General features: G+C 62.2%; 4 protein-coding genes and 1 long non-coding RNA gene across 7 annotated transcripts; 3 read left to right on the top strand and 2 right to left on the bottom strand.

Moving 5' to 3' along the window:
• Nucleotides 1-5,220: 5,220 nt before the first annotated feature.
• CD2BP2 (CD2 cytoplasmic tail binding protein 2) lies at nucleotides 5,221-8,124 on the bottom strand. 3 transcript variants are annotated; one of them, XM_089321180.1, is made up of 7 exons: nucleotides 8,106-8,124; nucleotides 6,958-7,058; nucleotides 6,659-6,794; nucleotides 6,397-6,554; nucleotides 5,839-6,274; nucleotides 5,646-5,752; nucleotides 5,221-5,547 (listed from the first exon to the last, which is right to left on the bottom strand). In XM_089321180.1, the coding sequence occupies exons 2-7, from the start codon at nucleotides 7,030-7,032 to the stop codon at nucleotides 5,437-5,439; spliced, it is 1,023 nt and encodes a 340-aa protein (XP_089177306.1). In that variant the 5' UTR covers nucleotides 7,033-7,058; nucleotides 8,106-8,124; the 3' UTR covers nucleotides 5,221-5,436. The 3 variants fall into 3 exon arrangements, with proteins under 3 accessions (XP_089177306.1, XP_008246967.1, XP_008246968.1); XM_008248745.5 differs by lacking the exon at nucleotides 8,106-8,124 and adding an exon at nucleotides 7,584-7,715; XM_008248746.4 differs by lacking the exon at nucleotides 8,106-8,124 and adding an exon at nucleotides 7,439-7,644.
• Nucleotides 8,125-8,157: 33 nt separating this feature from the next.
• LOC103345202 (sesquipedalian-1) lies at nucleotides 8,158-9,332 on the top strand. Its single transcript, XM_008248744.5, has 2 exons — nucleotides 8,158-8,296; nucleotides 8,564-9,332. The coding sequence occupies exon 2, from the start codon at nucleotides 8,585-8,587 to the stop codon at nucleotides 9,194-9,196; it is 612 nt and encodes a 203-aa protein (XP_008246966.1). The 5' UTR covers nucleotides 8,158-8,296; nucleotides 8,564-8,584; the 3' UTR covers nucleotides 9,197-9,332.
• On the bottom strand, nucleotides 9,326-18,269 carry TBC1D10B (TBC1 domain family member 10B). Its single transcript, XM_002721739.6, has 9 exons — nucleotides 16,994-18,269; nucleotides 14,385-14,484; nucleotides 14,179-14,286; nucleotides 13,994-14,100; nucleotides 11,772-11,886; nucleotides 11,595-11,660; nucleotides 11,237-11,426; nucleotides 10,799-10,953; nucleotides 9,326-10,716 (listed from the first exon to the last, which is right to left on the bottom strand). Exons 1-9 carry the CDS (start codon nucleotides 17,914-17,916, stop codon nucleotides 10,084-10,086), a joined length of 2,397 nt encoding a protein of 798 aa, XP_002721785.4. The 5' UTR covers nucleotides 17,917-18,269; the 3' UTR covers nucleotides 9,326-10,083.
• Nucleotides 12,593-13,443, top strand: LOC149120510 (uncharacterized). The gene is made up of 3 exons (XR_016225872.1): nucleotides 12,593-12,732; nucleotides 12,830-12,901; nucleotides 13,311-13,443. It is a non-coding gene; the product is annotated as an uncharacterized LOC149120510 (long non-coding RNA).
• A 2,912-nt stretch (nucleotides 18,270-21,181) lies between the features above and the next one.
• On the top strand, nucleotides 21,182-23,361 carry MYL11 (myosin light chain 11). The gene is given in 7 exon segments (NM_001082761.2): nucleotides 21,182-21,259; nucleotides 21,871-21,966; nucleotides 22,238-22,313; nucleotides 22,519-22,623; nucleotides 22,729-22,807; nucleotides 23,018-23,066; nucleotides 23,164-23,361. Coding segments are annotated over 7 exon segments (513 nt in total). The 5' UTR covers nucleotides 21,182-21,256; the 3' UTR covers nucleotides 23,269-23,361.
• The last annotated feature ends 40 nt before the right edge of the window (nucleotides 23,362-23,401 follow it).

Below are 23,401 nucleotides of genomic sequence, written 5' to 3'. Positions count from 1 at the left end.
TTGTCACACACACATAAGCTCATACCTAACTTCCTGCCTAACATAATCATGAGGAAAGATCAGGCGAGATCAACTTTTAGGAATTTTCTAGAAAGTTCCTGAACAGCACTCTGCAAACCATCAGGGCCAGCAAACCTGCCAGGCCAGAGGGAGCTAAGGGACACGATAAGGAATGTGATATGGCCTCCTAGAAGGGACCTGGAACAGAACAGGGTACTGGGCGGGCGGGCGAGTGGGAAATACTAAGATCCAAATAAAGCGGAGAGTTTGGCTAACAGTAACCTCCGGGGGTGGGCACGGGGCACAGCAGCTAAGACCCCACTTGCCTGGGTTTGAGCCCCTGCTGGGCTCCTGATCCCAGCTCCCTGCTAATGCGCACCCTGGGGGGCAGCAGGTGACGGCTCAAGGACTTGAGGGGGTCCCTGCCCCCTACATGGGAGACCCAGATTGAATTCTGGGGTCCTGGCTCTGGCCTGGCCCAGCTGTTGTGGTTATTTGGGGGAGAGAACCAGCAAATGGAAACTCTGTCTCTCTGCCTTTCAAATAGATAAAACTATTTTTAAATTAATGTTTTTGAAAGGCAGTTATAGAGAGAGAAGGAGCAGGGGAGAGAGAGAGAGAGATGTCTTCCACCTACTGGTTCACTCCCCAAATGGCCTTAACAACCAGACTGAAGCCACGTCAGGAGCTTATTCCAAGTCCCCTATGTGGGTTCAGGGGCTCAAACACCTGGGCCGTCTTCCACTGCTTTTCCCAGGCGCATTAGCAGGGAGCTGGGTTGGAAGTGGAGCAGCCGGGACTCGCACTGGCGCCCAAATGGGATGCCGGCACTGCAAACACTGGCTTAACCTGCTACAGCCAGACACAAAGGGCCACCTGGAGCAGGATTCTGTTCATCGGAAAGGCCCAGGCAGGCAACTCCAGGGACACGAAGTCACTGAGTGGCTGCCACGGCTAGAGGGTGAGGTGCTGTGGGGAGAATGGGAAGGGGTTACCAAGGGGTCAGGTTTCTTTTAGGATGAAAAAGAAAAAAAAAATCTATAATTAGATGTTGGTGATGGTTGCACAACACTGTGCCCATACTGAAACCCAGGAGGTGTGCACTCGCAGTGGGTGGATTCTAGCTAAGGAAAGCTGTTACAAAACAGCCATGTTGGGGCAGGGGTTTGGCTTCTGTTTCCAGCATATCAGAGCACCTGGGTTCAATATCTAGCTCATGCAGCTCCATTCACAATAGCGAAGATATGGAATCAACCCAAATGTCCATCAACTGAAGACTGGATAAAGAAATTATAGGATATGCAGAAAAAAAATTATGGGATATGTACACCATGGAATGCTACAAAGCAGTAAAAAAAATTGAAATCCTGTCATTTGCAACAAAATGGATGCAACTAGAAAACATCATACTAGTGGAATAAGCCAGCACCAAGACAAGCACCACCTGTTCTCCCTGACCTGTGATAACCAATAGAGCGCCTAATAGGTAATCTACAGAAGTGAAATTAACACTCTGCGATGCAGCGACTTTGAACAGCCCTTGTCCGACTGTTGAGGAACAGGTGTTTTTTTTTTTTTCCAAACTTTTTGTTGAATTCTTAATATACAGTTAATCTTATGTGTATAAAGTTGATTGACAATAGATCTTACTTAGTAAAAAAATAAGAATGGGAATAGGAGAGGGAGAGGAAGGGTGGCGGGGGGGGCAGGGGGGAAGAATCACTATGTTCCTAAAGTTGTATTTATGAAATGCATGAAGTTTGTATTCCTTAAATAAAAGGATTCGGGGGGGGGGGGGGGAGGGGGCTGGCTCAGGCTCCTGCCTGCAGCTTCCTGCTAAGGCAGACACGGGAAGCAGTGGCGATGGCTCCAGCCATCATTCTCTGCCTCTCACTCTCAGCTTTGACCTCGCCCCTCCTGGCCACTGAGCATTTGGGGGAGCAGACCAGCAAGCGGATGAGAGCTTGCTCGCTCGCTAATAAATACAAATAATTTTTTTTTTTTTAGGTTTTTGTTTACTTGAAAATCAGAGTTACAGAGAGGCAGAGGCAGAGAGAGGTCTTCCATCTGCTGGTTCACTCTCCAGATGGCTGCAATGGCCAGAGCTGTGCAGATCCAAAGCCAGGAGCCAGGAGCTTCCTCTGAGCCTCCGATGCAGGTGCTTCTTTCTACTGCTTTCCCAGGCCATAGCAGAGAACTGGATTGGAAGTGCAGCAGCCGGGACTCGAACCAGCACCCATATGGGATGCCAGCACTGCAGGCAGCAGCTTTACCCGCTATGCCACAGCGCCGGCCCCTAAATACAAATAATTTAATGGATAAAAAGCTATTAAAAAAAAAAAAACAACATAGCAATGGTGCTCGCTGGTTGGGCCATTGTAAGATGTTAATAGAGGAATGGAATGATTTTTGTAAACTTCCTGTAAATCTAAAACAACTGTTCTAGCATATAGAAAACTTACTCAAATAAAAACAAGCGGAAACAAATGACAATGCATCTCAAGGCTTAAAGCAACATGAATTAGCTTCCCCTCCCAGAGGTCAGAAGTCCAAAACGGCTTCTGCTGGGCCAGGGGTTTTGTCAGTGCCGCCTTTCCCTATGAGGGCCTGGGGAAGTCTATTCTCCTGCCTTCTCCAGCCCCTGCGAGCCACCTGCATCCCTGGGCCCCGGGGCCAGCAGCGCCAGGTCCTGCACCCTCACTTCCACCTCTGCACCCGAGGCACCTGCAAGTCCCTCCTGCCACGGGCAGTCACCTAGTCGCCGGGTTCTAGGGCCAGCAGAGGGCGCACGCAGGTGGTGGCTGTGAGGGGAAGGTGAGGTCAGCTTTGGACAGGTTGAGTCAGAGGCACCTGGCCTGTGGCTTCCACCCATTCCCCACCTACGAAGCACCTCTCAGACACACCCGCTGGGGAATGAAGGCAAACCCTGTCTCCGGCGTCCCACAACCCCCACGTGCTCTTCCTTCTCAACGTTCCTGAAAGCAGATCAAGATTAGCCTTTGGGTCAACAGCACTGGCCAGGTTTCTTCTGCCTTAGCTTCTCTCACCACCAACGGCTTCTTCCAGTCTGGTCTGGCACTATAGTGGGACCTAGCAGGCGGCTACTTCCAAAAGTTCATGGGGGAAAAAAGTACTGTTAAGTGTTCTGAATGGGTCCAGCGCTGTGGTTTAGCAAGTAAAGCCACCATTTGCCGTGCCTGCATCCCACATGGCCGCCAGTTTGAATCCTGACTGCTCCACTTCCGATCCAGCTCCCTGCTACCGTGCCTGGGAAAGCAGCAGAAGATGGTCCAAGTCCTCGGGTCCCTGCACCCACATGGGAGACCTGGAAGAAGCTCCTGGCTCTTGATCAGCCATTGCAGCCATTTGGGGAGTGAACCAGTAGATGGAAGATCTCTCTCTCAAATAAATCTTTTTTTTAAAAAAGTGTTCTGAGCAAGAAATTTTGAAATTCATGCAGTTCTTGCATAATACACACTTGCCGTGAACTTCCGGAGCTCCCCGGAATGCATGGATTTCAAACACTTTTTTGCAACAGGGTGAGCTTGTATTTCAACTTCTCATAGAAGTTGAGGGGTAGGGGCGTTTGCTGGATGGTCAAAGCATCCACACAGCCCCCCAGTCTCCCAGTGCCTGGCCTAGCTAGGGTGTGGCCCTCAGAGGCTCCATTGTCACTCAACTCCACACCTCCAGCAGGGTCCTGCCTGGCTGAAACTAGGGACCCAAAGAAAAGACCGGAGGCCCGGCCACAGCCTGGATCAAGCCAATCGGAGCCCGAGGGGGAGCACTGCTCGGTGCCCAAGCAGATTCCAAGGGGCAGGCACTGTGGAAAAAGGCTCAATCTACGCTGGCGCACGCGAGGAGAGGCCAAGGGCAGCTCCAGTGGGGCTGGTGGGGGGGAGGGGTTGTCAGGGCCAGACTCCATGATCCCCTTCCAGCAGACGCAGAACCCCGGTTATCTGGGCTTCCTCAGGCGCCAGCCCTGGGCCAAGCACATTGTGGGCGCCCGGGGGGAGGAAGCTGCCACGCCTCCAAGGCCAGGCAGAAGCGGCTTTGTGCCAACAGAGGCCTGGGAAAGGAACTCACTGGGTGTGGGCCAGCCCTCTGTGTGTCCTCCGATGCGTCACTGCCCCTCTCTCGGTCCCTACAAGGCAGGGCCGGCCCAGGTGGCCCGAGGGGCTCTTCCAGTGTGGACGTGAAGTTCACACCCCAGCGACGGGAACCCCCAACGCCGCAGACAGACGCATCAGGGAAAATGTTGGGGCTTGGGCTGACCTTGGCTCACCTAGCCCCTTCCTAAGAGGGAGGAGAGCCAGTAGGGGGATTCCTGGGGCCAGCGCTGTGGTGTAATAGGTTAAGCTTCCACCTGCAGTGCCGGGATCCCACATGGGCACAGGTTCAATTACCGGCTGCTCCACTTCCGATCCAGCTCTCTGCTATGGCCTGGGAAAAGCAGCAGAAGATGGCCCAAGCCTTTGGGTCCCTGCACCCACGTGGGAGACCCAGAAGAAGCTCCTGGCTCCAGATCGGCTCAGTTCCAGCCATTGTGGCTATTAGGGGAGTGAAACAGCGGATGGAAAACCCCTCCCTCCCTGTCTGTCTGTAACTCTGCCTCTCAAATAAATAAACCTTAAAAAAAAGGGGGGGGGGCAGCGCTGTGGCACAGCAGGTTAATGCCCTGGCCTGAAGCGCCAGCATCCCATATGGGTGCTGGTTCTAGTCCCAGCTGCTCCACTTCCAATCTAGCTCTCTGCTATGGCCTGGGAAAGAAGTAGAAGATGGCCCAAGTCCCTGGGCCCCTGCACCCACGTGGGAGACCCGGAAGAAGCTCCTGGCTCCTGGCTTTGGATTGGCTCAGCTCCAGCCGTTGCAGCCAACTGGGGAGTGAACCAGCGGATGGAAGACCTCTCTCTGTGTAATTCTGACTTTCAAATAAATAAATAAATCTTTTTTAAAAAAATTAAAAAAAAGAGAATTCCTGCTCATCCTTGGTCTTCGAGACGTCCCACTAACACCTGCAATTCCTGGGCCCGGGGCTCAGGTCCCCAGCGGCTGTGAGGACAGAGGAGGCGAGGTCAGCACAGCGAGAAGCCCGCGCAGGCGCAGATCAGGGCAGGGCCCACACAGGACACCTGCCAGTCAGGGAGGCGGGAAACGAAGGTGAGGAGGGTTCAAGGCACCGGGGAGAGACCACGGCAGAGGAAAAAGCGTACAAACACATAACAGTCTGAAGGGCTGTGGAGACGGCCCCCGGCTCCTGGCCGTCAGCACAGCCGAGGCCCTCGCACACCACTAAAGGCATTTTATTGGGAAAAACAGAAATTGAAAAGTAGCCTCCAATCTTCTCCCTGCCCAAGGCAGCTGGGGGCCGGCTCCCCCAAAGTCCAGCAGAGAACGGGGGAGGTGGGGGGGCGCCCAACTGGGCCCTCCGCAGGCTCAGGTATAGAGGTCGAAGTCGATGCGTTTGGAGTTGTAGAACTGACCACCCGGGGGATCCAGCTTCCGGCAGTAGACTCCGTCTGGGAAGTAGCCTTCGCTCACCCAGGTCTGCAGGTAGACAGGGCGGGGCTGACACGGCGGGGCGGGGCGGGGCGGGCCGGGGGTGGGGCGGGGCGTGCCGGGGGGGGGGGGGGGGGGGCGCTCACCTGCATCTGGGCACTGGTGAAGGGTCCGTAGAGCTCGGCCTCCCCGGTGTTCTCCCACTTATATTCCCACATCACGTCCACCAGGCCGTCGCCCGCCGACTCTGCCTCTGCAACCAGAGGCGGAGCCGATTGGAGCTCCACTGCCCGGCCTCCAGTCCGCACCGCTGCCCCTCCTCTGCCCTCCAAAGCTCACCTTCTCTCTGGGGAGGGGTCGGGGTCTCCAGCTCCCCCTCAGCCACCTCCTCTGCAAACATGTCCAGGGAGGGCGGGGGCGTGGAATCCTGGGCCCCCTGGGTCCGACACCCCAACCCCTTCAGCCGCATGGCCAGGCGCTCTCGAGTTTCCTGGTAAACGCCAAGGTTGCCCCGGGCCACCATCTGGTCAGCCAACCCAGACAGCCGGTCCAGGCGCTGGGGGGAACTGGGCCGCCCGGGCCCCTTGCTGTTCCCTTTGCCCCCTCCTCGGGCCCCCAGCCGCCTCAGTGCCCCGGCCACTGTCTCCCTGGGCAGCAGCAGCTCTAGAAGTCCCTCGAGGAGGGCTTGGGCGCTCAGTGGTGTCTGGCCCAGGCTGTCCTCCTCCTCCGAGTCTGAAGCCCGGCGCTGATCCGGGGGCCGCTCCCTGATCTTCACCTAGAATGCAAGAAAGGGGTCAGGGTCGGGGGCTGCAGGGGGTTGTTTCCTACAAACCTGCTCCAGGAGCCCAGATCCAGCCCCCCCACCCCACCCCAGCCGTGCTGAGCCCTGGGCCGCACCCAATCAATATTGTCCAGCCAGCTGTCCTGGATCTGAGCGTCCCGGTTCAGGAAGTAGTTGCCATCGGCATCAAAGTGGCCTTCCTCCATCTCCTCCTGCAGGTTGAAGGGAGTGATGCGCACCCCTCCCTCACTGGGGAGCGTGGCTGCTTCCTGACCTGCATCAGAGACAGAGTCGCCCCATGCGAGGCATGCAAAAAAAAGAGAGACAGGAACCTCCCTCCCTCAAGTCCCCACTCGTCCCTCCCTGGGTGCTACTCACCTTCCACATCCTCTGAGGCCAGGATGTCATACTTGCTGGACCCCTCGTCGTCATCATCCTCTTCATCGCTGTCCAAGGAGTGCTTGCCTTTGAAGCGGCTCCCGGGACCCCCGGGCCCAGTCACGGGGTCCACCAGCTGAGAGCAGGAAATGAGAAATGCAGAATTCTCAGGTCCTCCCAGGCTCCAGCATCTGCACCCAAGCTGAGCACCCTCCAAACCCAGTCCTGGGGGACCTGCCCTCCTCTTCAGGCTCCGCTCTGCCTCCCCTCCCCCCAACAAAACGGTCTGGCCCCCTCACCTTCTTCCTGGGAACACTGACTTCATCCTCATCCTCGTCTCCCACGCCTTGGAAGGTCACTTTCCGCTTTGGCATGACGGGCCAGGGGGGCTTCCCTTAACCTGATGGGGGAAAAGTTGCAGAGGAAGCGGCCTGAGCGGGAGGCCACCCACTGCAAGAGAACCCTGGCCACAGGACACGCTTCCTGGTGCGTGCCAGGTCCATTGGGAGGGAAGAGCACAGAGAATCGGGGGCCAGAGCGGGAGCTGCAGCCCGGAGGCTCCCACGGCCTCAGCTCGCCATCCCAGAGCTAACGGAGCTGGGACGCCAGGCCAGACGCGGGGAGTATCCCCACCCCGACGACAGGGGCCCGGCTCCCCCACGTGACCACGCCCATATCCGGCCTCCGCAGTCTGAGCGCTACCGGGCTCGGCGGGCACACACACCCGCTCCCGCAACCCCAAAGCCCTCGGAGCCCGCGGGGCCCGGGCCGACCCAGGACCTGGCGCTCCCGGCCGCTCTGCTCCTCCTCCTCGCGCCGAACTCCCAATTCCACGTGGTTGACCCCCCAACTGTCCCGGGGTGTGTACAGATTAGAGGGCGGCACAGCCACGGGGACTCCGGCAGCCAGCCCCGCGCGCGCTCACCTGGGGATCTAGGGGAGGCAGGGGAAGAAAAGGAGAGATGCTTTCACCAGGGCTGTATCCGGGGCACCTGGCCGCCATCACCCGGAAGCGCACGGCGCAGGCCGGAAGTGGCTTCACTCCACTTGAAGGACTAACAGGAAGAGCGGGCGGAAGTAGGTAGTGAGCTAGGGCGGCAACCTCCAACCCTGTCCCCCGCCAGGAGTGACGTGAGCCGCGCGGGTCTGCAACGGCGAGGAGTGTGCGGGCGCCTAGACCCTGATCGGCGCGGAGGATGCCCCGAAGTGGCTTCGATGCCCTCACGCAGCCTCTGGGGGATGCAACTCCACTTAGAGGGGAGCCCAGGGTCAGGATGGAAGGGCAGAGGAGGAGCAAAGCCAATGGGTTCCAGCCCCAGGTGCCCCTTCCGGGGTTCGCACCACCGTTTCCCGCAGACTGGCCAAGTGCCTTACATTCGTCAGAGCTGCGCCCTCTCCTAGCGTGAGGCGCGGCCCTGCTCTTCTCCCTAAGGGAAGCCAGGCTCACCTGATGGCCTCTGAGGGCACTTGGGACACTTTCGGAACCCAGCCGCCTTTAGGACCCAGGGGAAATCACGTGCTCCACGCCTGTCCGCGGAGCCAGTTCCTGATTTCTGAGGCGGGGCAGCCACTGCTGCAGAGGTGGCATTGTCGCGGGTGCCCTGTGGCCAGCCCAGAAGCCCCTGTGCCTGCTCTCAGGTAGGCCTAGGAAAGGGCAATGGTCCCTCCGGCACCACAGCGGTGGGATGAAGCCCCCGCCCCCTTAGCAATCAGGGCCCAGCGACCCCTGCCTAGGTGATGGGATTTGAGGCGGGGAGGTGGGCGGGCCTGGCCCTGGGTGGTGGGACAAGACAGCTAACGCCCAAGGGTGTGCAGGCCAAGACTGTGCCCAGGCAGAGCCTGCTGGAGCTAGGAGGGCGTGAGCATCCTCCCAGGCAACCAGGGGACCACTCCTCTCTCCCCCAGGGTCCCTCCAGGGCCACCACCATGAAACTGCACCGCAAGTCTGTGCTCAGTTTCTTCCAAGGCTGCAGAGCCCAGGCCCCAGACCAGGAGGGCATCTTGCTGAAGAAGGGGGCCCGAAACAGCAGCTACCAGCGCCGCTGGTTTGTCCTCCGTGGAAACCTCCTCTTCTACCTGGAACACCAGGAAGCCCACACTCCCCTGGGCCTCATCCTGTTGGAGAGCTGCCGGGTGGAGCCTCGCCTTAAGGCCGCAGAGCCCTTCGCCTTCACCATCGTGACCCCCGGGGGAGAGGGCACAGGGGGGCGGGCCTACAAGCTGGCCGCAGAAAGCCAGGAGGAGCTGAGGGCTTGGCTGTGGGCGCTGGCCGGGGTGAGCTGGAGGCGGCTGGCTAGGCTGCTTCCCCCCATGGAGGCCCAGTACCGGGAGCTGTGCCAGGCGGCTGGCCAAGAACCCAGGTGCCCCGCCGAGGACTGTGGCTTTCTAGCCATCCTCGGGCCCCACTCCAGCTTCCAGGAGCTACACGAGCGCTTTGGGAAGGAGATCCGGGTGCTGCTGGCAGTGCACAGAGGACTCCGGGAAGCCAGGTCCCAGGCAAAGCTGGAGCAGCTCAACCAGTGTTTGTCGAGTGACTGAGAGGCAGACCAAAGGCCAGGGAGTACCCATCTGCAGAGATCACCGGAGACCCAGGCCCTGGCTCCTTCCCACCCTGCACCCTAATCCCGGCCCCAAACCCCTTCATCAAATAACACGGCAGGAGACGGCCCAGGGACAACAGCAGGTTCTTTTCCGGTTCCTCAAAGCGCCACAAGGGGTGGGGGCAGAGACAGAAGAAAAATGTAAACATTGGGTTCCACCCCCTGAAGGCCAAGGGAAGACCCCTTACTCAGGGGTTGGAAGGGATGGAGGTGAAGGGGGGGTCCCGGTAAGACGAGGCAGGGGAGGCCTGAGAATACAGAGCGAAGGGGGAGGGGTGGGGGTGTGAGGGGAAGTGGGAGACGTCCTTTCCCAGTGCACGTCCCCTTAAATAAACCAGAGCGCAGAGCATTATGGAAACCGAAGGACAGAAGTGGGAGCGGGCACCCCCACCCGCCGGCCCCGTCCTCCATACATAATTACAGCACAGCCTCAGAGACCAGGAGCGAGCCGGGGCCCGGGCTGGCAAGTGGGGGAGACCCCAGGTCCGCAGAAAGGGAAAAGAAACCCAGCTCCCCCCGCCCCACCGTGGGGAGGAGGAGCCACTGGAGTGTAGGAATCCGCGAACTGCTGCCGCCTGCCCCAGGTGGCGGCCCTGTGGTGACAGTCAATCAGGGCAGCACTTGGGGGGGCCGGGGGACTGGGGCAGGAGTGACGGAGACCCCGACTAGTCCTGACGGGGCAGCGGGCTCCAGCCCGGCACGGCCGCCCACGCGCGGCGGCTGCCCTGGCCGCTTTCCTCACGGAGGGTCGGCCGCGGCCCGCTGAGGGGCTGGGGCAGCCTCCCGCGGCAGAGGGGGCCGCGCAGTCCAGCGCGGGGTCAGAGGTCAGAAGTAGGCGTCCTGCCGGGGCTCGGCGGCCGAGGCCCTGTCCCCGCCGTCCGCGCCGTCCTGGGAGGCCGGGGGCCCGTCGGCCTTGCGCCGCAGCGAGAGCTTGCGGGCCTGGCTCTTCTTCTCCTGCCGCTGCCGCTCCTTCTCCCGCTTCTGCTGCTCCCGCTCCTGCTCCTTCTCGCGCCGCTGCCGCTCCTTCTCCCGCCGCTCGCTCTCGCGCTCCTGCTTCTGCCGCTCCTTCTCCCGCTCCTTCTCCTGCCTCTGCCGCTCCTTCTCCTGCTTCCGGCTCTCCTTACCGGAGCCCAGGGCGGTGCTGTTGCCGGTAGGTGAGGGCAGGGATGCGTGCAGTCCCTCAGCGGTGACCACGGGCCCTGGCGCCGGCCCGGCACTGGCCCTGCGGGCCGGCGGAGGTGGGGAGGGGGCCCCTGCCGCGGCCCGGGAGCCTCTGCTTTTGAGGCCGGGGAGGCTGAGGAGGCTGGAGGAGGGGCGGCGCTCCTCGTGGATGGCCCGGGAGCCGTGCAAGCGCCGCGAAGGCCGGTACTGCAGCTCGCCCCGGGTCTCTCGCCACTTCTTGAGTTGGGCTGCGTTTTCCCGCTCGATCAGGGCTTCTGTCACCGGGAGATTGGTCACCTGGAGGGAGAGGAAGGGGGTGCTGGAGGAGGGGCAGGGCGGGGACGGGCTGCAGCGGGGGAGGGGCGAGGCCCGCGCCTACCTCGTGCACCAGGAAGTCCTCCTGCATGCACTGCTGGGGCAGGCTGCGCAGCTGCTCCATGGTCTCATACATGCCCTGGCAGGAGCGCAGCTTCTCCACCGAGCCCAGCGTGTGCCGCAGCAGCACCAGGGCCACTCGGAAAATGATCTTAACGCCTGCAGGGTCAGGGCACGGAACGAGGCGGGGTGAGACCCAGGATCTCAGCCTCGGCGCCCCGCGCCACGTCACTGAGGGGGAGACCGAGGCCTCGAGCAGGTAGATGAACTGTTTGGGGTGTCAGACCCCTGGGAGGGAGCGACAGAGCCGAGATCAGGCCTCCTGACGACGAAGCCCCGGAGCAAGGACCTGTGGTCCACGGCCCCTGCGAGGGCACAGAACCTCCTGGCAGCCCCCGCAGAAAGCCTAGCCCCCTCCTGGCCCGGCCGGCCACCGAGTTACCTTCACAGAAAAACATGTCCCAGACGCGCAGGACTGACGCCCAGGGCAGCGTGCGGGCAAAGATGCACATGAACCACTCCGTCATGTAGAGCACGGGGTCGATGCGCTGCCGCCGCAGGTGCCGATGAGCCAGCGGGGAGGCCCGGCGCAGGAGCGCGAAGAAGATCTCTCCGTCCAGCTGGATGGCCTCCTGCAGGTGGGGTGAGCCGTTCGAGAGGGCCTGGCCTGCTGCAGCCCCCGGGCTCCGCGGCGGGGGGAGGCCCAGAGAAGACAGACAGACGGGCCGGGGGGTAGGGCAAGGCCCCCCCGCCACCTGGGGGAACAGCCACGGCCCCACGCGCCCAGCCTGCACACTCACCAGCCCTGCACTGTAGTAACCGGGGAGGTACTTGTCACAGATCTGCACCAGGCACCAAAAGGCTTGCTGAGGGGGGCAAGGGTAAGGGGAGAGGTGGGGCTGAGACATGGAGCTCCCCCGCCTCCAGCGCAGGCCAAGAGCCCCGCCCCGCCGCGCCCCAAGACCGCAGATGCTGACCTCAGCGGGCATGTGCATGAGCAGCACGGCGGCCACGGGGGCCTGGGCCTGGCAGTAGCCCTCGTCGGGCCGGTAGATGGTGTAGGCCTTCAGGATCCGGTACAGGTCCTGCTGCCTGTGGGGATTGCGGGAGAGCTTCAGGGCTGTCGGGGGCTCTGGACCCCCAACCACACTTGCCCCCACAACACACACTGCAGGCCAGACCCCCATGCCGTTCCAGGTCAACCTCAGGGCTTCCCCACCGCATGTGTCCTGCCTATCCAGCGTGAGCCAAAGGTTCAGACCCTGGGCCTCTGCCCGTGGCTGCGCACCCACGTGCTCCAAGCCCAGAACAGGCTGCACCCTCTCCCTGCTTCATCTGCCACCATCCCATAAGCCTCCAAGGTCGTTTTCTCCAGGAAGCCGTCCACAGCCGCAGCATCTGCCTCCTCTAGCACTGCCCGGAGGATGTGTTTATCGCCGCAGGGCAGAGCCTGCCTTATCTCTCCCACTGGCTTTGGCCAGTTCGCCCCGGCCTGGAAGCAGCCGTGCCTCCCGTCTTCCCGGTCTCTGCATCCAGAAGAACCTCTGCCCTAGCCCTGGTCCTCTCCCTCGAAGGGGCCCCTCCGCCGGGTCTGGGACCTGCATCCACTCAGCGCCCCACCAGGACAGAGAGCCTTCCTCTCTCCCACGGCCAGTCACCGGGGCCAAGCAACACCACACGCTGAACCCCCTCACGTCTCTTCCTCTGGCTCCACGGCCACTTCCAGCTTAGACCTCCACCTCCTGTCCAGAAAAAAGTGATGCCCCCAGGCCCCGTCCCAGCCTGCATCTCACACACTCCTAACAGGACGGCTTCCCCCAGAAGCCGGCGTGCGCACATGACCCTCACCTGTGTTTTGCCTGCATCCCACCTCTGCTACTATGAACTGAGCATCTTTTCCCGCTCGGCCAGCGCCTTCTTCCAAGACCAGTTACACAGGTTGGTCTCTAACTCCCACAGGTGCCCACGCGCCCCCCAGCCCGCTGCTTCTCATTCCCGTCTGCTGCACTGGTCCTCCTTATCTCCCCACTCTCAGAACGCTGGAGCAGCAGGGCTCATTCTTGGACATCTACCCTCGTTGCCCTGGAAACCGCATCCAGCCCCGTGGGTAAGGTTCAGTCCCTCTTGAAGTTGACAGCTCCAACTTCCAGTTTCTCTCCAGTTTCACCTTCTCCCCTGAAACCCAGACTTCTGTGCGTGACCCGGCCGAGCTGCTCCCCGCTCCATCTGCGTGTCCAAGGAGCATTCTGAACCAAACACCCAAAGGCGAGCTCCCAATGCACCCAGGCCCACCTCTGCCCGCTTTCCCAGGCGCACCCGCAAACAGTCACCCCATCCTTCTCGACTCCTCAGGCCCCAAATCTCACAAGTCAGATTTAACCTCTCTCTCTCTTACACGCCACGTCTAAACCATTAGCAACTCCTCGAGTCTACCTCAAAATACACTGGGAATTCAGTCACTTCTCCCGACTTCCTCCGCAACCCTCCGGGTTGACCCATCGTCATCTCTCTCCTAGACTAGGAAAGAGCCTCCTCCCAGCTCTCACCCTGCCCTGGCCCCCAGGAGTCTGTTCTCAACGCAGCCGCCACACGCCTGGAGCCTCACCCCCATCGTCTCCTGCTCTGGCGCCTCTTCCACCCCCACCCCCACTTCACACACAACACCCTGCCCTCCTTCTCTGGCGCTAGAATATGACCAACCCCGCGGGGCGGGAGCTTTTGTCTTTTCGACCACTGCCGTCATGGATGCCTCGACCCAGACAGCAGAGAGCGAGCGCTTGGTAGGCCCCAGGAACGGATGGACTTCTTGCTGGAAGCCGGCCACCTGAGGCTGACCTTGTGCGCTCCTCGAGAGCGGTCTGCCAGCCCGTCTTGAGGAAGCTGGGCCGACAGAACAAAACCCGAGTGCCTTGGCCCACCGCCAGGGGCTCCTGACGACTGAGCTCTGCCCAGCGCCACTGCCCAGACACACAGCAGCTACGTAACGCCTCGGCCAGCAAAACCCTGCCCCCGGCTCCGGCTCGCATCTCTTTCAGACCACAGCTCCACACACACCCCTCCCCAGACCCTTCATGTGACAGGAGCTGACAGTCCACGACGATCCCTCTGCCAGGCGTCCGGGAGGGCGAGCGCTGCTCTCAGCCCGCCCCGGGTCCCCCTGGAGCCTCGCTCACCACCCGGTGCAGCCGGGCCGCCTTACCCGTGCCCGCCGCGAGCAGCAAACATCTCGTGGAACGGGAACTGGCGGTGCAGGTCCTTCTCAATCACGTCCAGCCACTTGGGGTCCCCGGGGGCCCGTTCCAGCTCCTGCAGCGGACAGCAGGGGTCAGCTGAGGGTGGGGGAATGGGCGCCCCTCGCAGACAGGCCCGCAGGTCCGCACGCACCTCAAACTTGCCCGGGTTCTGCTCCAGGAGCTCCTTGCTGTTGGACAGGTACTGCCAGGCCTTGGCGCGCAGGGAGGAGGGGATCCCTTTCCGGCAGCGCAGCTTCACCTGGGGCGGAGGGGCAGCAGGGCCGGCTTCAGGCCCCGGGACACGCCTCCCACACCCCACCCCTGCACTGTGCTGCCCGCCCCTCAGCCCTCTCAAACCTTCTGGAAGCGCCGCAGCAGCCACTTATCCCAGCTACTGAACATCTCCAGCCACTTGAGCTCCCGCTGCCGCGCCACATCCACGGGAATGGAGCTCTCTCTGCGGGGGGGGGGGGCAGGAGGAGGTCAGTGGCCGTGGTATAAAGCCGGGATGGCGGGGAGCCGGGGCCAGCCCCTCCCCGGGCTCCAAGGAGAAGCTGGTCCCTCTACGCGCTGTCCCACACGGGGTGCCTGGCCGTCTGGCCATCGAGGCCCCAGTTCACACCCAGAAAAGGGCTTCCTCCCCAGCTGTCAGCTATACGGAGATGGTGCTCACTCCCACTGTGACACATCCGAATCTGGGGAGTCACGTTTTGGGGACCAGTGTTGTAGCGTAGCCAGTCCAAGTCCCAGCTGCTGCACTCTGCTCCAGCTCCCTGCTAATGGCTCGGAAGGCGGCAGAAGATGGCCAAGCGCACTGCAGCCATCTGGCGAGTGAAGCAATGAACGGAAGCTCTCTCCCCCTCGCTCTGGAACTCTGACTTTCAAATAAATATGTAAATCCTAACCAGAAGAAGTCTTGTTTTGCACTAGACTGGCTTCCAAGCCCTAGTTTCAGCACCTTACTCCCTGTGTGACCTTGGGCAACTCATGTCATCCTCCCAAGCCTGAGTTCCTGGTCTGTAGGGCGTTAATGACAGCACCCACCTGAAAGGGCGTGTTGGCACACAGGGAGCAGCGCAGAGGGCGAGCTGAACCGCCATCGTACTGGCCTCCTTACAGCCCACTGTTGGCGCTTCACCCACCAGACTCAGACCCCTTGGCCTCCGCAGTCTCCTCTACCCCTCCTCCAGGAAGTCATCTCAGATTTCAGGGGAACAAAGTTCTCCTTGCCCCGTCTGCCCACGGCTGTGTCAGAGCTTGGCCGAGCTCAGCCACCTCGAAGGAGCCAGGACCAGGGCAGAGTGGAGTGGAAGAGTGCGCCTGAGAGCAAACCCAGGGCCGCCCCTTCAAGCTGAGGAGCCTCGGCAGGTGGGGACCAGCCACATCCAGTCGCGAGGACCACTGAAAACCACAGATCAAGGACCACTAAAGAGCAGGGGCTAGAACTCCCCAAACACAGGCACCCTCTCTCATTCATCCCGACCACAGGTCGCTACCTTTCCTGCCCCCAGGAACGCCCAGCCCAAGAGGGAGACAGCTGCACCCCCCAAGACACACAGGAGAGGAAGCTGATATCAGGGCAGGCTTCCTGGAGGCAGGAAGCTCAGCAGGCACTGAGGACCGAGAACCGAGCCGGGAAAGAGGGCAGGAGGGCTCTCCTGGCAGGTAGGAGGCAGGGCCACGCGCACAGTGCCGGGCAAGGAGTGCTGGGAGAGCAGAGGCAGGCAGGGCTGGACAAAGAGGAGTCTGTGTGCAGGCTAAGGAGCTTGGGCTTCGCCCTGGGGACAGTGGGGAGCCGCAATCAGCTTTGCTCAGAGGTGGGCTCCTCGGGCATGGGCGATGGGCTTATAGGGATCCAATGACGAAGCAGGGCAAGAGCACCCCGCAGCCCCTGGCGCACAGGCCGGGCTCTGAAACCAGCGACAGCGCGGTGCTGGGGGCCGCCGGGACCCAGACCCAGGCTACCCGAGAGCGGTTCACTGAGCAAGTGCTCCGTCTGGGAAAGCACCAGGGTCAAACTTCAGGACCCGGGCGCTGCCACTCAACGTAAGGTTCTCCAGTTTTTACTGCCTTATAACCCCCGCCTGCAGTCCCCTCCCACAGCCTCCCCCCCCCCCCAGGCTCACACAGCCACCTGCTTAGGCTCCACAGTTTAAATCAGCTTCAGCTGAGGTCCCAGGCCAGCCAAAAAGCCCCCTCCCCGTGTGCTCCTGGAACCATCTGCCGGCCTCTGGGATAAAGCCAGGTATTGCAGTGCAGGCGACTGTCCGAGCACCAGTGTCTGCCCCCAGGTGACGCGATCCTGGGAAGCCGGGTTCATCCTTGGGACCAGGCTCAGGGCCTGGCCACCTGAGGGGCCGGGGGCATGGGGTCGCGGAAGTGACCAGCAGGTTAAAGGGGCACCAGGCCACGGGCAGGATCTGGAGGGAGGCCAGCAGAGGTGAGCAATCCCTCCCTTCTCCCGGTGACTCAGGCCCCCCGGAGGGCACTAGGAAAGAGTCAGCCAGGCTGCAGGAGGTGAGGAAATGGGGAAGAGGACTCGGCCACCCCCTCTCCTCCGGGGAAAGCACAAGCCCCCGCCCGCTCCGTCGCTGCCTGCAGGGTCTCCCTCCATCAACCAGGCTGCCCTCCCCCGCCACCCCCTGGCCGCTGCATCCAACCTGGGGGATGCAGGCCGCGGGCGCCAAGGCCCGTCTCACAGCACAGCGCCAGGGGCAGTGACCTTCCAGTATCACCACACCCGACTCCACCGAGGAGGAAATGGAGGTGCGGGGATGCGAATGCCCCAGAGGTGAGCTCTAGGCTCGGCCCCAGCGCTCCCCACCTCGGGGCTGAAACTCCTGCCAGGATGCTCCCGCTACTCATCGCCACCCCCTGCACCCCCCGGGGAGGCTGCGCTGCCCCGGGCTGGCCCAGGTGTGCCACTCCCCTCCCCGGGACAAGGACGTTGGGTGGGGGGTACTCACAGGCTGCCCGAGTACTGGCTGCCCCCAAGGAAGCCATACTTGTCCGTCTTGCGCAGGGCCAGCCCGTTGATTTCTGAGTCCGAGCCCATGGAGCTCACATCATCCGCCAAGGACTCCAAGGTCCCGGACATGAGGCTCACGGAGTCCAAGTAGCTGAGGGTGTCCGGGGCCTGCCCCCGAGGCCCGGAGATGCCGGGCCCCAGGCTGGACGTAGAGCCAAGGTCTTGAGAGTTTTCGGCAGGTTCCGGAGCGGGGGTCACCGTCACGACGGCCACGGGAGCCTCACACGTCCCCGGAGGGCCCGCGCCTGGCGCCGAGGGGTCCTCAGGAGCCGGCGATGCCGACGCGGACGGCGCCGCTGCGGCCCCGGGTCCACCTGTCACCACCTGTCCTGCTGCACCCCGCGCGGTCCCTCCGGGGGCCGCCGTGGTTCCCGGCTTCGGGGCAAGCGGGGGTTTGGCGGCCAGGGCCCCAGGAGCCATCCTGGAAGGGGTTCTGGTGGGAGTCCCGCTGGGGGTCCCCGGTGCCGGGGCGGTTCCAGCCTCTTCGGTCTTCGGAGGGTCTGTCCCGGAGGCCGAGGCCATGGACGTCTCGGCCGCTGCCGCGGGCGCGGGCGCGGGCGCGGGCGGCTCCGCGCCGGGGAAGACCTGCTTCTCCGAGGCTTCAGCTGAGGCTTCCAGGGTGAGCACCACCACCGTGCTGCCCGCCGCGGCCGGGGTCTGGGCCGGCCCTGGGACCCAGGCGGGCCGCGCCTCCCCGGGGGCCACCAGGGTGACCGGCGCCGAAGTGGCTGTGGTCACCGGCGGTCCCGGAGCCACCACCAGGACCGGCCCGGCCCGGGAACCCCGGGGCGGCGGCGAAGGGGCCGCGGGGGCGCCGTGACGGCGCGGCGGGGCCACCAGGGGCGCCGGGCCCGTCTCCATGGCCGCGGGCCGCCCCTCACATCCCCCCCGCCGGGGAGGCCGCAGCAGGCACCGCCCCTCAGGCCTCCCCGAGCGGCCCGCCGCGGAAGGGGAGAGGGCGAAGGGCGCGGCTCGGCGCGCGCCGGGGGCGGGGCGGCGCGCGAGCGGCGGCGGAGCGCGCGGAGGCGGGGCAGGGGTCGGGGGGCGCCTGGCGCCGGGGTCTCGCTCGTGCCCTCTCACCCCCGCGCGCGCTCTCGCCGCCGCCCCCTCCCTCTTGCTTGGGGCGAGCGGCCGACGTCGCGCCTGCGCACACGCCGCACGGCCGGCTAAGCGGCCAGCGTCTCCGCGTTCCACGCCTGCGCGCCGGCCGGCCCATCGCGCTCCTTTTTTTTCTCCCGCCTCGTTAGAGGACTTGGACGAATGATAAGAGAGGAGGAACTGGGGTTCTGCCAATCGTTGGAAGGGTGGGTGGGATCGGAGGCGGGAAGGAGGTGGGTAATCTGGAAGGAGGAAACAGAGCTGGCAGAGGTCTAAAGGGCCAATCAGGGGGTGCGTCCAAACAGGAGGAGGCGGGACTAAAGGAGTAACTAATAGCAAAGCGGAAACCTGAATCTTCTGGCCAATAAGCATGGCTGAGGAGGGAATGACCGCGGAAGGGCGGGGATGGGGGCGGGTACTGTGCTGTAGGAGGCGGGGCCTGCGAGCCTCTCGCTAACGAATGGTAGAAAGTGAGCCAATGAAAAGGGGAGTAGGCAGAGGTCGAATGAACAGACAGTGAGCTCTATTTGGGTGGTGACAGACAGCATCCGCAGTCAATCGGAAGAGCTGAGGAATTCTTTAGGTTTCCCAAGATGGTCAAGAAGGAATGACAGCCGGGAGAGGGCGGGCCAAACTTGTGATTAATTTTCCAACGCAGCCAACGGTTGCGTTCTCCTACTTGAGCGCCAGGGTGCGATGATAGATAGCTGTCTCAGCCAATGGTAGCATCGAAAGGGCAGGGATGCTACCAGCAGGCGGTGCCAGCCGGGAGATAGTCGGTGACAACCGGAGACAAGAGCGGGATGGGGGTGACAGTCGGAGACAGCGCGGAGAGCCGGGGGGCACTAGCGCAGCGCTTAACCAATAGGAGCGCCGCTCTGTCCTTCCCGAGTCCCCTCTGGGCCGCGTTCTGCCGTCAGCTCGGGAGCCCCCTCGGCTCTCACCCCGATGGGCTGTGCGATCCAAGGCCGTGGTCCATCACGCCTGACTTCTCACCGTCCCTAATTCTCCAGCCCCGGCGCCCCGCCAAGCCCAGGCGACTCCAGCCAGAGCCCCCCAGTCCTCTAACCGGCCCATCCCTCTGGATCCCTCATTTCCTGCGGGAATCCGCAGCTGCATCCTCCTGTGTTCCTCCCCAGAATCCAGGCTCCCAGCCCTCAGCCCTGACTGCCCCGCACCCCTTCTGGATCCCAGAAACCAAGTCCGTGAACCCCCAGCACCAGGAGCACCCCATATCTGCGTCCCTAGTCTTTGGGGGAGCTAGGACCCCAGTCCCATCAGTCTTCCCTCTTTGCCACATCTCTACTCCCCATTTTCTTCTAAGAACTCAATACCAGAGGCCCCACAGGACGCCCTAAGGACCTGACCATAGGAGCTCCAACCTTCGGGTTCCTTAACACCTGCTTCTCTCTCTGACCCTGCTGGGGGCTGCAGCTTCGAAGTTCCCCAGTCCCAGTGCAGGCGCAGCTCCTGGCCTCTTCCGTTCCAAGTCCGACCTCCTCCTCTTCAACTTCCCCACCTTCCACTTGGCCCCCGCTTCCTGAGCACGCCCCCAGTCCTCTTTTTGGAGTCCTGCTCCCCACCACCCAGGAATCAGTGGGCCCTTCCGGGGCCTGGACCCCCCACAGTAACCATATAAGGCGAGGCAGCTGCCATCCAAGGCCGGGAGGGGCTGGAGCAGGAGGCCAAAGGCAGCTGCTAAGTTTAGGGCAGCTCCTTCTCTCTTCTTAGACAACAGGTGGCTAGGCCCCAGTGCCCAGAAAAGAAAATGTCTTAGAGGCATTGGCATGGGGCGAAGGAGGGGGAAGGGAGGAGGCCTCTTTCTCAGGACATCAGGTCCTAGAGGGAGCAGGAGGAGGAGGAGTGTCCTTGCCAACCCGGGGCTCCTTCAACCACCGTTTCCCACTGCAGGGAGGGAGTTGGGGCGTTGAGGCCTGGCGGGTAAGATAGGGCACCCCAGAAGCACCAAGAGTGATGACGAGAGAAACCATGGCCATCCCAGCCAGCCAGGATGCCTCCCACCCCAGGACCCTGAGAGACGAGACCATGTCCTTCTCCTGGTTCAAACCTTCCCAAGGCTCCCCAGGGGCTCCTACGGCCCTCCAGCATCTGGGCGCTGGCTCAATTCTCACAACCTGAACACCTCTGACTTTTCCAGGCCTTGTCCACGCCATGGCCTCTGCCTAGCTGGCCTGCCCCTCCACCTCCACCTGACCTTCAAGGAGCCATTGTCATACCCCCCCTCCAAGACAGGGCTGCTCGGCCCCCACTTCTGGGCCCCCGAGCAGAACAGCTGGGATGTCACTTTATGCATTTATTTCTGTCTCTGGGGCAAGACTGTAAATCCACCTCCACCACCACCGGGGCCAGGCCACTTGTTAATTGTAATGCGAGATCTACGGGATGGCCATTTCATCCCCATTTTATAGGGAGACACCGGGGGCCCACGGAGGAAGAGAAGCATCGTTACTCAAAACTCCCCCTGACCTTGATAGGTGATGTGGAAGACCCTCTCTGGACCCCCACCTGCCACCCATAGCTCTCTCCACCCTTAGGCTCTACCCTGGGCCCCTCCCTCCCACACAGACACATCCATGCACTTGACTTCCAACTCCACAATGTGGGGGAATGGGGGGGGAATGTATTTGCTGAAGTGCACCCCAAAAGCTCAGCACGCTGCCTGGCATGCCGCCAGTGCTCACAACACTTCTATGGGGTTTAGATCTGGGCCCAGCACACGGAGTAGGTGCAGGATCCTGGTTCTTGTCTCTCTCAGCGCTGGGCCTTGGTGTGTGCCCCCCCTGTAGGAGGAAAGAACCCCTCTTCCTGCCCTGGTCCTAGTAAGAAACACATCCCAAGACCCACTCCCTCCTCCCTCCCTCTGTGCGGCTCCAGCTGCTGTGGGCCCTCCAAGAAAGGAGAGGCCCTGAGCTGGGCTATTTTGGTATCTGGGGTGGGCACCCACAGGGCTAAGGTTACCCTGGTATGCTAAGGGTTCCCTGGGGCAAGAGTATAAAACCCCAAAGGGAGCGCCCTACACCGACTCTGCCTCTCTGCTCCTCTCCAGCCAGAGCCACTGCCTTGCCCCCAGGAGACCGAAGACATGGTAAGTGTGAATGCCCCCTGCCCCTGCCCTGTCCCCTAGTCCTCAGGGCAGCCTCACCCTTTGGAAGAAAAGAGCTGGTTCCTAATTCAACAAAAGGTAAAAAAAATAAAAAAAGACTATTCCCTCTCTAGCTGTCCCTAAAGGGGAAAAGAACAGATAGACAGTCACCTGTCAAAGGACCCAGCCACTCTCACAAGGGTCCACTCCATCCCTTACCGCCCTCCACCTTCTGGGAGTAGCCAACCCAGGGGCCCCTCTACCTCCCGTTTTATACTTGAGAAAGGGGAGGTTCAGACAGGGGAAAATGAGTTGGATCAGGTTCAAACAGCAAGTTGGAGCTCAGGGGACCGAGAAGGGAAGGAAGCTTCCGCCGATCCATCGGCTGCTTGGGCAGGGTGGAGGGATGCAGACTTAGGGCATCCAGATGGGGAGCCGGGAGACACAACCTATCAGCCCCTTCCGCAAAAAAATAGTCCCAAGGAGGAGGCGCCCCAGGCCAGAGAAGCGCTGTAGCAGAAGGGACTCAGAGACCCCTGAATCTAATCGCTCGCCCCCACAGAGAGGTGTGGGGCCCCGCTCACGGACCCCTTTGCCCAACCCTCACCTCCCAGGCACCCAAGAAGGCCAAGAGAAGGGCAGCAGCAGAGGGCGGCAGCTCCAACGTCTTCTCCATGTTCGACCAGACTCAGATCCAGGAGTTCAAGGAGGTGAGTGGGGGGGGGGGGGTTCGGGGTGAGGGGGATTGAAGGCTGCCTAGACACGGCCTCTGCTGCCCCTCCCCCCCCACAGCCCCCTCCCTGGAATGTGCACCTGTTGGGGGCGGGGGAGGGGAAGGGTTTAGAATTCCCTCCTCCCCTCCCTGCTGTGGGGTGGCGGAGGACAGCTGGCAGGGGGCCAGGATCTGATCTGCCCAGGGTAGGGGGTGCTGGAGCCCGGCCTTGCGGGACCCCCACTCCCTCACGCCATTGCTCTCCGCAGGCCTTCACCGTCATCGATCAGAACCGCGATGGCATCATTGACAAGGAAGACCTCCGGGACACCTTCGCAGCCATGGGTGAGCCGCCTGCCCCCACCCGCAGAGGGCCCGGGCATTCCGTGTGGCCCTGGGGTTCGGTTTCCACCCTGTGCGGTCCATTTGGGGCCTCAGTCTACCAAGCTGGAGAAATGGGCGGGATGATCCAAAGTGATGGGAGCAAGCAGAGCCCTGGCAGCCCCAGGACCCTGCTCCAGCTCGTGCCCCCCTCCCACCCCCACCCCAGGCCGCCTCAATGTGAAAAATGAGGAGCTGGACGCCATGATGAAGGAAGCCAGCGGCCCCATCAACTTCACGGTCTTCCTGACCATGTTCGGGGAGAAGCTCAAGGGTAAGCCAAGTGTCGGGGTCCATGCCCCTGGCTGCGTCTCCCTGGGTGTGGCGGGGTGGGGGTGGGGGACGCCCGGGGCTCATGTGCCCTCTGACCCCCGCCCAGGTGCGGACCCTGAGGATGTCATCACTGGCGCCTTCAAAGTGCTGGACCCCGAGGGAAAGGGCACAATCAAGAAGCAGTTGTAAGTGACCGCTTCCGCTGCCCCCATGCGGCCGCCTTCGCGTCCCACTTAGGGCTGGGCACTGCTAGAGGCAGGGAGGGACCGTGGACAGGGCGACACTGCCACATATTCACAGCCAATATGGGACAAGCGCCAAAGTGGGGAGGCCGGCGTGTTTGGGAGGCATCCAGAGTGAGCCCGGCCTTCCTCACTCCCCCCCTCCCCCTGCAGCTTGGAGGAGCTGCTGACCACGCAGTGTGACCGCTTCTCCCAGGAGGAGGTGAGCAGGGAGGGGCCCCGCAGCGGCGAAGGGGCGGGCGGGCGGGGAGGGGTCGCGTCGGGATCGCTGCGAGCTGCTGCCCGCGTCTCTCTCGCAGATCAAGAACATGTGGGCGGCCTTCCCCCCGGACGTGGGCGGCAACGTGGACTACAAGAACATCTGCTACGTCATCACGCACGGGGACGCCAAGGACCAGGAGTAGGCGAGCGTCTGGCGCCTCCGCTGACCCGCGCTCCCGGCTAGCCCGAGCCCCCGCCCCGACTCCCAATAAAATTCGGCTGGTCTCTGTTTCTTATGGGTGGCGTCCCCCGCAGTGTCTGGCGGCCGGGCTGGGG

The sequence above is a fragment of the Oryctolagus cuniculus genome, chromosome 19 (assembly GCF_051225735.1).
Source record: "Oryctolagus cuniculus isolate XC-2025 breed Fujian yellow rabbit chromosome 19, ASM5122573v1, whole genome shotgun sequence".
Taxonomy (NCBI): domain Eukaryota; kingdom Metazoa; phylum Chordata; class Mammalia; order Lagomorpha; family Leporidae; genus Oryctolagus; species Oryctolagus cuniculus.
The sequence above is the reverse complement of the archived record's forward strand: the minus strand, read 5'-3'. Positions and strand labels throughout refer to the sequence as shown.